We start from the raw sequence: 11,506 nt of genomic DNA, 5'->3' as shown, positions 1-11,506 counted from the left end.
ACTTCCACTTTTACCAGAGTATTTTTTAACACAAGTATCTGTACTTTTATTCAAGTACGGAATGTGAGTACTTTTGCCATCTCTGCCATCAAGTCATCACTTTGTATTCTTACATAATGTGATTATAACTGATAAATTAGTTCACTGTGTGAAACCACAAGCTGCAAACATTCAGTTTGTCACTTTTTGTTTGCTGTGAAGCATCAGTGTTTTACAAGCTTTAATTATTTCACCCTTTAAATTAAGGTTGCCTCTTAGGTGGAGTAATTGAAATAAAAACGAGTTTTTGAAAGTAATTTGTCATTTTTTTTATCATAAAATTTCAGGAAGGAAAAAAATCAACTCATCAGATTTGTTTGGGAAAAGGTTCAGATATTTGTACGCCTTGCTGCTCAGCCATGCTATAAAGTTGCAGAGGAAATTACATCAGAAGATTTCATTCAGAGATCTTTAGTCATAATAGTTTTTTTTTAACTTGTCTTTTATCCACATTGAAGCTCCATTCATTTATGAAATGGTTGTCGATTGTTTACTCAAAGCTGTAATAGAAATAGGGCCGATGCATCAACAGATTATGGTTTTGTCTGTTTTTGGCATCAGCCAATCTGCATATTCACAGGTTCACTAGTGCATTCAACAGAATCTCTCCTAAAGTTTTCTTTGATTTTATGTTTCTCTTTACTGTGATTGTGTAAAATGTGTTAATATATATATATTATATAATAAATAAAAGTCCTGGGTGCACAAAAATTATTTCTAAAAGCATTAAATTAGAGTTACCCTTTCCTGTATAAACCCTGTTATATTCCAACTCTTTAGGAACTACAGGAGCTGGAAACCGCTACTCTGCACAGTATGTGAGAGCTGCCAAGTTGCTGCATTGGAATGGACACTATAAGCCCTGGATGGGAACGTCCTCCTTCACAGAGGTGTGGGACCAGTGGTTCATTCCTGATCCCACAGGGAAGTTTCATCCGGTACGAAGACATGCAGACTGAGGAAAGACAGAAGAAAAAAAAAATCCTCTTCTTGGACCTGCAGAGTTCCCTATGGAGTAAAACGTGTCTCCTTTCACCTCAGGAACTAAGCTAAACCTTTTCCTTCGCCAGCAGTCTTATTCGTCATCCTATGGATTTATGGACTTTTTCTTTCATTGACTTTAATAGCAGTTTGAAACTCAAAGGATTTTGGGTTTCTCAGTCATGAGACCATATTTGAAAAACATGTTTTGTTCTTTTTGTTTGGAGATCCCACAGATGACTGTTATGACTGTGTCCCGGGAGATAGCAGTTTTAGGTATTCATTCAGTTGCTGCCAATGAAGTGCTCCATCGGAACTGTGGGCAGAGACCCCATGTTTTTAACTATATTAGCATTTGGTTGTTAGAAATTGGACAAATAAGGGATCAGAAAAAGTGGATCCAGTGTATTTTAGGAAATAAAAGACTTGTCTATTTACTTTAAGGGATTAGATGCTTAAATGTCTCAAGTGATTTAGTGTAAGATGACAGATTTCACGTTTACAGAGCAGTAATAACGTTAGCAGTTTGTGCTCCCCTATGGCCTTAAAATATTTGAGGGATTTCTTTTGCATGTCAGATTAATCCAGCCTTTTTACCCAGTATGTTAACAACCTAAGCGAACCACTTTTAACTATGTTCTCTGAAGCGGTTATGCTGTCGTACATGAACACTAACCTCTCTTGTTGAGCTGTGGATTTTTAAGACATTAAGATCACTGACAGATCGCCACTGTGTTGCCTCAGATACTGCATGCCCTCTTTGCTTTTTAACCGGTGTGCTGTTCCAAGTGTGTTTTGTACTACATCAATAAAATGTTTCCTGTTTCCTAAACTTTGAAATCACTCCTTTGCACAGAAACCTGGTCGAAGCAGTTTTAACAAGAGAAAACTGCCACATTGTCACTGTAAAGATTTAATAGACTTATAGGTGCAAATCTATATACAGTTATAGATTGAGATCCTACAAATGATCTCCAGTCACACAGGTCTTTTACAAGTACCGGTATATACATAGAAACGCTTCATGGTGCAGTCAGCCACACAGACTGCGATTCTTCTGCACGGAAAATGAGTCCATGAGTTTAAACAGCCCCGTAAGCAAATGGAGCGGTGTTCTTAGGAGTATTTCCATACCATGATGCAGTTTTAGCAGCCATAACGGCTACTTGGCACATCAGATCAAATAGCAGGGAAAACATGCAGGTATTTATGCTCATACCAAATAGACAACTTTGTTTACATCAACCTGTGATGTAATCTGACCAATCAGTTTTTTTCCCCATGGTATCGGCCAGATTCATTTAAGAAAAACTAAATCAGCAGGACTGACTTCAATCACATGGTTTATGAAGCTGTTCGAGATCTTTGTGGCAAAAATATGAGTAAATGTTCATTTAAAATCAGTGTTGAAGTCATAGGCGTCGTCTGTATGAACTGTAGAGAGGCTGATGTCGACAGGGGCAGACTGGAAATGCACTTTCCTGGGTTTATCTGAAACAAGAAGACACATCAACTTACAGCGTTCATCTTTTATTGAACAGATAAAATCTAAATCGAACTAATTACCTTTGACTCTTTTCTGGGGTTTCTCATGTTCCTCCGTTTCGTCCAACTCCTCGGTTTGTTCAGGCTGCAGGAAAAGCAACTGTTTTTAATTTCTTTAAACTTATATTCAAGCAAACTCTATTGATTAACAGCTGGATCAGAGTTGGATTAGAAGTCTCCATGGAACAAATCCAGAATTGCGTTTTTGTCCTCATTTCCAGCAGGCCATAGAAATAGAGTCCGAGTAGATGAATGGTTGGAGTTACCTCATCGTCCTCACTGTTGTCCTGCTCCTCCGGTTCCACGGATGGTTGCTCCTCAGGGATGCTGCTCACGTTCAGCAGACCTGCAGTCGGACCTCTGCAGCCGAAGATCATGCTGCTGGAAAGGCTTGGAAATTTAACACCTGGAAAGAAGAAATCCGTAGCGGAAAAATTCAACATCCAGCAGGTATATTGAGATTTCATTTGACTAACAAAACAGAAAATGTATCTGTCGTTTTTCCTCTGCTCCATGATTAATAAACGAGGGCCGCAACTAACTATTATTTAGCAAATTGATTAATCTGTTATTTTTTCGATCAATAATCAGGTAGCTAAAGCTTCTTAAAATACTTTTTACATATCAAACCATGTGAAACTAATAAGAGCACATTGACAGTTAAAAAATATATTTTTTAAAGTTGTAAGGAAACGTCCGTTCCAACCGTTGCAGTGCCGAATTCTCCCGGGTGGTGCACGACTTTACACGAGTGAATAAACTGAATGTGATTGGTCGATTATCAAGGGGGCGGGATTGTTGTGGCGGAAGGTTCGCAAGCAATTTTGATTGTGGCAGGTTTATCGGAAGCTTCTTGCTAACCAGTTAGCAACTTAGTGCTAGTAGGTTCCCAATAGGAAATTACATTGCGACCAAGTAGCACTAAATTGGTGACTTCGGCTACGTTCACACTGCAGGCTTTGATGCTCATTTCCAAATTTTTTTTTTTGGTGAAATCCGAATTTTTTTTTGCATTGCCGTTCACATTTCTAAATATATGCGACTTGTATGTGATCTCCTGTGCGAACTGCATTTATACAACCTAAGTGTCCCCCATGCACAGTAGAGGACGCAATGACATCATAGGCCCGTGTGCACTGTGTTTATGGAAGTAAACATGGATGGTAGTGCTGGAGAGCATTCAGCGATCTTTTCCAACCTTAAAAACTCAATCTTTCCAAGATGGTTAAAGATAAATACTGCTCTCTGCATCATTGTCCAGCATTTTGGTCGTTTTTCTGCATAGCAAGAAGCAGAAGAGTGACCACTGTCCGGTATTAATGGCATTCAGGTTAGATGGATGCAACATGGCCGTTCAGACACAGGTCGTATTGGAAAAGATCAGATTAGTATCAGATTCAGGACCACATAGCCAAGTGGCCTGGGTTGCATTAGAAAAAAGTTGATCTCCGTTGTTCAGACTGTCATGAAAAGATCAGATACAGCTTGCATATGGGCAAAAAAAGAAAAATCGGATTAAGGTCACCTCAGGCTGCAGTGTGAACGTAGCCTTGGTAATGACACAGTCAAGGAACGCTATGGACAGAAGAAACATGCAAGAGGAGGAGAGATTTGTGTCGGAGGTCATGGATGAGTCTCCTCCGTCTTACATGTTTTATTTAGAGGAGGAAAGCGGGGATGAAGATGTTGTGGAAGAGGGCGGCAGAAGCTTGGTTTGGTGTAGAAGGCTTACAGCCGTACATGTTTGAGCCCTTGCCTCGCAACGCTGCCAGTTCTGTTAGCTCTACGCCTGCTGAAGACACAGACGTCCATCCCCGTGAACACTGGGACGGAACTCAATGGAAAGGAAATGATCCTTATTTCAACCGTTGCGTATATTAGTTGCGACATATGAATCAAGATGCTATGACCAAAAAAAATTAGATTAACAGATGACCGTTGATATATGATTGGCTGAATTTAGGAGTAAAAGCTGACGTATAACTAACTGGCCTGCAGAAGATAACACACACACACAAAAAAAAAAACCGGATTTTAAGACAGGATGTTTTTAAAAATAGAAATTGTCTAACTTTTGGGACAATATGGCCTGATAAAGAGTACATTTATATACATGTTTAAGGCAGAATGATTTGACAATTAGATATGATTTCCCTTCGACTTATTAGTTCAGCATTTCCATAATCGATTTATCATGATTAATCCGATTCTTTCAGCTCTAATATAACACCCTTTTATATTTAGACGCATACCTTTCAGTGTTTCTTTGTTTCCCGCCGTCACTTTATCCAGATCCCAGCCGCTCTGCATCTCAGACACCACCTCGTCAGTCACGTAGACAGGGAGGCTGTAGTTGCTTGGCACTTTACAGTGGTAGCTTAATTTAGCTCTAATGAAACACCAAAGCAGAGATATCTATGTGAGTAAAACTCCACACAGCCTTTTATTCTCGACCAGGAGATGTTTGGATCAGAGTTGGATTAGAAGTCTTCATAGTGAACTCCAGAAATGCATTTTGTCCTCATTTCCAAAAAAATACAGCTACACAGTAAAGAAAAGCCACCCACCCTGTCCAATCAGTGAGGAAAGTGTTGGCTGCCTGCTCTGTGTCTGGAACGCTGCCTTTCTGCAGAAAGCCGCGCTTTTTGGCCAACAGGGTCAAAAACTCCAAGGAATTCCTGAAGTCTGGGATGTTATACTGAAGCATGATCTAAAACAAGAAGGAAAGATAAAGTCCCAATATTCACCAATCAGCTCCCAATCCTCTCTGGATCTATAGCGGCCAGTACCTGCATCTTATCACACTGCTTCAACAACGTATTGACAGCTTCCAGCACGCTCTCCTGACCCTCCTCCACCTGCAGGCTCCTCAGGGTCTTAGAGGCTGCCGGGTTGGACGGCGAAGCCACGACTCCTGGGCTATCCAACAGCTTCACAGCCTTTGATATGTGCACCTCCTGCATGTTTCTGATGGACAGATAAGATAACATTTATTCATGAAGAAATTAAAAATGATATTTTGGCTACATACTCTAACATTTTCTTTTCTCACTTTGTGGTGCCCTTTGCAGCGCCAACATGGCACGCCATCATCCCTTTCAAGCAGTTAATCAGGCTGCTTTTTCCTACATTAGGAAAACCTGAGAGGAAAGAATGGGGTAAAAAAAGCAAACCTGAGAGCTTAATCCAACTACACATTATGTGTCAATAAAAACAGCAACTCTGCAGGGAAGCTTACCAACTATGCCCACTTTGAGAGTGGATTCATTCTGCGTTTTAGCAGCATACGCCGTTAGCAGCTCAGCCAGACATTCGCTGCCAAAGCACACTGCCCCTTTTGACTTGTCAAGGACTTCATTGGAGGCTACGATTTTCCTCCTTCTGGCTTTCTGATGAACAGAGCAACATGTTTACCTTTAAAGTGTCCTCATCAAGTTGAAGATGGAGCATACAAACAGATTTTATTCCAACAATGTTCCACAAACGCACAAATCGGCCCCTTCAACAACAGAGGGGTCAACTCTGCGGCTTGTTGGTTGATTTTGGAGGTTATAACCAGTTCTAACAGCACGGAAACAAGCTGTTCAACCTTCTCAATCCTCCGCATCAGTAAAGAGAAGAGCGTGTCGATCAGTGATTAAAACCTTTAACACAACCAGCCCTGAGCAGCAACTAGTCGGACTCAAAGTCGGCCCATTTGAAGCACAATTAGAGGTTTAAAAATTAAAATAAAAACATTTCCTTGTAAAACATCATCCGTCTTCTACAGAGAGCTAAACTGGCGGGTTTTATTAATCCTCGTCTGCCTCAGGACACCAAATAGTCTAGCTTAGATTTTCTAGATGAATTACATTAAAGCAGTATCAGTATGACTGGATATATGACACAGATTTATCCATTTTACCCTTTTGAGTCTTTAACTTCTGTCATAAAACAGGAGGAATTTGATGTGCATTTTAGCAACTTAAGGGGTTAAAACCAGTGATGCTACTGATCTTTCTTTTAAAACAATCCAAAATTTAAAAATCTAAAGCTCTATTAATGTTGTTTTTTCCCCAATTACTGCAGGATGATACAGACTTCAGATCTTATTAATACATTTTGTGATACTATTGTGATAATGATAAAGAAATAATCAAATAACACTTCTGAAAAAAAAAAAAAAAAAAATTTTAAATATGACACCAGTTTCATAAAAAAGTGCGATTTAGATAATTTAAAGGCCAAAAATTTAATCCCCTTTTTCAAAGTCATCAATAGTTTAATTTACTAACCCATGTCACAAAAACTCATGTTTACTCAGAGCCCGGTTGCTGTAGAGTGATCTTTTTTGCGTCTGGTGTAAATTTCATTTTTCAAACATATGCTGCTTTGTTGAGCTTACACGCCGTTACGCATTCCGTGTATTTACTGCTAAACAATGATGTTTTAGTTGTTATATCTTAAATTCATGACTAATACAAAAAGACAGGGTTCCAATTCAGCAGTGAGGTAAACTGTCGTTCTTATTTATTTAATTTTTTTAAGCAGGACTGAGGCTTAAATTCAGGATCTTTACGGCACAGTTTTTGATCCTTACTAGTTTTTTTTCCTAAAAATAATAACTTTGGTCCTGAAGTGCAAGTCTTACCACAGTTTTGCTGCGGATCTGCGTCGAAGCTTTGAAGGCTACCACTGGAAACTCCCTTTGGAAACACTCCATCCACTTCTCCACATTTTCCTTTGGTACAAGATCTACAGCAGAAAAGAAAGAATTATACTCTTGCAACTGCAAATAAATCTGATTGTTTCTCATTAGGAGGGAGATTATCATGTCTGTTTACCTATTTTTGTTAACACCAAAAGCAATTTCTTGTTGCCTCCCTTAAGCAGAATGGCCTCCTCCAACTGTGGACACCTGCATCCCAGTGGATCCCGGGCATCAAGGACTTCTATCACCACATCAGAAGCGTCTATCACCTGAGAGACCAGATTAGATTCACTTAGTAAACCTGTCAGTGCATCAGAAACGATCCGACTGTAAAATGTGAAGGCTTACCTTGTTCAGCTCAGTACAAAGGTGCTGTTTAGAGTTTTTGTTTGGAGCTGAACGCTTCTCTGCACCATTTGCTTTGGTATCCTAACAATTGGAGACAGATATGGAAAATAAAGCATTAACTAAATATTAAGTTTAATAAACAGATCAAAACAATAAATGGTACATTAAACATATATTTTTAGCAGCTATAGGAATTTCTACATATATTATGGTTTAAATATATTACGTTTTAACCTAAAATCAATGGAGTTATTTAAAGTGATCATACTTCTGATACCATTTTACCCAAAAGGCAACACCCCAATCTGTTAGAGATGCATTACATAGGTGTTGCTCTTTTGTACTTTTTTCGCCTGCCACACATAAAATAAAAGTTGGATAAAAAGATTCAAATGAACACAAGTCCTACATTTATAAATGTAGGAATGAAAATGTACATTAAAATTTTATTTAAAAGCCATTGTGGTCGAGATATTGAACACTCATAAGGGCAGTGATGTCACTGGATGAGGAATCAGCGTATGAGAAGTCATGACAAGTTTTCTTCTCTATTTACCAGTTTTTTTATGTAATACATTTTAATATGAAACATATCAAATCAATAACCAAATAAACACTCTTATTTATCAATGCTGGTGAGAAAATACATTTCTAAAACATTAGTGGCCCTGTCCTGAATTGACCAATCAGGTGACCTGTTACCGTGCGAGCTTTCTTTGCGCTGGGCTCTGCCTGTTTGACAGCATCTTCCTTCTCCTTTTTCCTTTTCTGGGCTCGCTCCTCCTTTTTTATTTGGCGTATTCTCTCTTTTTCTTCTTCAATCTAAGAAAAAACAAATTAAAAAATTCAAACCTACATATAAGAACAATCAACAGACATAAACAAAGCTATATATTGACCTGCAGCCTCCTCTGCTCTGCCTCTCTGAGGACCTCCTCCTTGAAGGGGGCGCTGTTGGGCACTCCGGGATCCTTCTTTACACGTTTTTTCAGTCCCTTCTTTTTAGCCTCTTTTCTTAACTTTCTGTTATGCTCTCTGACCTAAAATCAAAGAAAAGAAAATTACATATTTCCTGTAAATAATGCAGTGTTTGAAAACGCATACATTTATAAAAAAAAAAGTCATTAGAATAGACTTCAGCCATGCAAAAAAAAGTAAAAACCAATTTATCTAAAAGTCAATGAAGCAGACAACATATGGATTAAATATACGGCGACTTACCTTTTTCTGTATTTTATAACGTTTGGCACAGGAGACCCTCTTACTTGCTTTCCGTAACTCTGTAAAAGAGAGCGGAGAGCTCGTTAGCAATGTTAAACCTTGGTTAGCTTGGGGAAAAGCTAATGAAAGCTAACCAACCGTAGCATAATGAACAAACCAACCATCACGGCATTGAATATCAGCTCTTCACTGACCCAATAACAGTGCAGAAAAACACTTACTTGGTCTTTTCATTGTGCCGCTGTGGATCTGCCAATGTGACTGAAGCCTCACACGTGCAAACAGCGAAAGCCAGGTCCTACCTCATTTCCGTTTCAGGCAGGGAGAGCAAAGGTAGCGCTGCCACCTGCTGACCGGAAGGTTTATTACACCTTTTTATCCCCACTGTGTTTATACAGTTTAGCTGTTTACATACACTCCCATTGAAGAAAAATACATTCACTATAGTAATTCAGTTAACATAAAACTGAAAAAAGTAATAATAAATAAAATGTACTAAATAATAATTTTTGAAAATAAAATATTGATTTTGAATGTTTATTTAAAAAATACTAAAAAAACAACAAAACTGTCCCAGAAAATACATTGGCCATGAAAAGTAAACCACCGTACCTGTAAACAGGTGCAGAAAATGTTGCTGAGCAATATTTTAGTTCAGGGGCTCCGTCACACATGTTTTGTTTCAATTTATTTTTATGGCAGCTGATTTTTGGTCTTTAATGGAAGGGTATGTAAAATGTCAAGTAAAAATGTAAGTTTTTCTCACTGTAACCACAAACTTTGCTTTATAGGCATGTTACCCGATAAATTAAGACAACACATATTATAATTGTGAGTTTAAAAGTTAATGATACAAGGTTTAAGACTTGGATTGGATTTTGTCTTTTTTGTTTACACAAGTGTAAAACAAAAAGAAATTTCGTTTGGAACAGCTCTCTGGACAATTTCATCTTTTTTAGAGTTCAGCCTTGAAAAATAGTTAAAAATATATATAAATTTAAACATGTTTTACAAATAAATAATGATGTAAAAAGAAACTTCAATAGAAAGTCTTGGTTTATCATTTGTAGATGGTTGAATGTCTATAAAAATCAGTTTTAAAGTTTTATTGGAGTTCTTGTGCGGTTGTGTCGAGGCTTTGAGGACCCAAATGCAGAGAGGAGTAGGCGCAGATGAGTTTTCGATGATTTAATGAAAGTCCAAGGGGAATAGAAGTAAAAATCCAAAACACACACACTGAAAACCAAACAAAAACCAATAAACGTCAGGGAAAATATTCAAGGGATGCAAGAGACTTGAAAGCAATTAAAAAACATTCACAACACCAGAAACCAGTAATGAGTGAAGGCTCTGCTGCTCTTTTAAGCCCAGCACTCTGATGAGAAAGAAATATCTTCACCTGTGTAGGCTACCCAGGTTCTCCACAAAGATCCTCTCTGGAGAGATGCATAACTCACACTCACTAATACACAGGAGCCCTGACACTGCTGCCTGTTTTTTAAGCATCACTGTGCTGCTGGATGGTGAATCTGCATTGAACTCCCTGCTCTCTTGGAGGTTCTAATAGCTTTTCTTTCATAGTTGCTTTGTACTTACTTTTTTGCCACCAGCATGCTTTATAATTACAATAGTATCTGAAGGGACATGCACCTGATGTTAGTTTTCTAATGGACTGACCATGTTTTCAGGTGGACTTTCTCACTTCAAAATAGATTCAAACTACTTTTAACCACTGATCACAGCAAATATAGCTGCCATTGTTACAGGCAAAGAAGGATAGGGTAGCTCCGCCCAACGCACATCACACCCACTGTTTCCACTACGCAGAGATGCTTCAGCCGCACATCTTGTACAAGCATAAAAAATGAACCAGCATGTGTGTTTTTGCTGCTCTTGTTGCTTTAGGTGTGAGCGTAGCATAACAGCGCTAGCTTCCAACCATGGCGTCCTGCACGAGCATTGGGGGCTCAGTTCGTTCATGTGTCAGGGTACGCACACAGGGCGGAGGGACAAGCAGACGACGATGATTGACGTGTCATGGAACCAATTGTGTACAACAGACCATCTTTTGCGATTGGTTGGGGTTATTCATTGATTTTTCACTGCAGCGGGAACCATTTATTTTAGTTTCACTTCCAGACCTTCTATTTCACTGCTTGCTAAGCGGCTGTGGGGAGATCTTTAAGCCACATGGCAAAAAATCTCCTACTGCACCTTTAAATCCTAATGATAAATATTTATATTACCGTAAAAGGTTTTTAATTAGATAAAATGTGGAACTATAAAAAACATTATTCTAACAAGATAAGAGTTCCTTACTCAGACCTTTAATCAATAATTTGATCAAATTAAACAGCCAGTAATGCTGATTCTGTTAAATTAAATCCTACTGAAAAGAGGTGAATTGAATTGAATAAATTTGGACAGAGCTCTGACATAGCAGCTGCTTTCAACTGAAAGTTTGGAACTGAATAAAGATTAGTCTGGTTAATCACTCTTAGAGATACACTTTGTGTTATCACTTCAGTCATAACATTATTTCTGTGACTACTGCTTGTACAGAGATAAGGTGAAAAAATACCGTCATTTTTAGGGGTTTATAGTACTATTTAGCTTTTCACTTAGCAAAGCAATAACAATGTTTCAATGGTTTCGTTATTACAGTATCAACATTGGGTTTGT

General features: G+C 38.4%; 2 protein-coding genes across 2 annotated transcripts in view; one reads left to right on the top strand and one right to left on the bottom strand.

Annotated features, from left to right (window-relative positions):
- Window positions 1-1,314, top strand: part of glt8d1 (glycosyltransferase 8 domain containing 1) — a 4,610-nt gene extending 3,296 nt beyond the window's left edge. Inside the window, exon 9 of the mRNA XM_015403449.1 lies at window positions 820-1,314. Within this exon, the coding sequence (XP_015258935.1) occupies window positions 820-998 (179 nt within the window). The 3' untranslated portion in view covers window positions 999-1,314. The remainder of the gene's footprint in view (window positions 1-819) is intronic.
- A 985-nt stretch (window positions 1,315-2,299) lies between these two features.
- gnl3 (guanine nucleotide binding protein-like 3 (nucleolar)) lies at window positions 2,300-9,116 on the bottom strand. The gene is made up of 15 exons (XM_015403446.1): window positions 9,046-9,116; window positions 8,825-8,883; window positions 8,503-8,643; window positions 8,306-8,425; window positions 7,604-7,684; window positions 7,389-7,524; window positions 7,196-7,299; window positions 5,804-5,954; window positions 5,618-5,705; window positions 5,355-5,532; window positions 5,133-5,275; window positions 4,818-4,954; window positions 2,832-2,971; window positions 2,587-2,650; window positions 2,300-2,511 (listed from the first exon to the last, which is right to left on the bottom strand). Exons 1-15 carry the CDS (start codon window positions 9,056-9,058, stop codon window positions 2,411-2,413), a joined length of 1,656 nt encoding a protein of 551 aa, XP_015258932.1. The 5' UTR covers window positions 9,059-9,116; the 3' UTR covers window positions 2,300-2,410.
- Between the last annotated feature and the right edge of the window lie 2,390 nt (window positions 9,117-11,506).

Source organism: Cyprinodon variegatus, unplaced genomic scaffold, assembly GCF_000732505.1.
Source record: "Cyprinodon variegatus isolate N-32 unplaced genomic scaffold, C_variegatus-1.0 Scaffold1500, whole genome shotgun sequence".
NCBI lineage: Eukaryota > Metazoa > Chordata > Actinopteri > Cyprinodontiformes > Cyprinodontidae > Cyprinodon > Cyprinodon variegatus.
The sequence above is the reverse complement of the archived record's forward strand: the minus strand, read 5'-3'. Positions and strand labels throughout refer to the sequence as shown.

What these genes read in the sequence shown, in the direction of transcription:
- gnl3 (XM_015403446.1), bottom strand. An exon ending in AGATCCGCAGCAAAACTGTG is followed by an intron (nt 5,955 to 7,195) that starts GTAAGACTTGCA and finishes TCTGTTCATCAG; the next exon opens with AAAGCCAGAAGGAGGAAAAT. An exon ending in AGCAGTGTGATAAGATGCAG is followed by an intron (nt 5,276 to 5,354) that starts GTACTGGCCGCT and finishes TTCTTGTTTTAG; the next exon opens with ATCATGCTTCAGTATAACAT.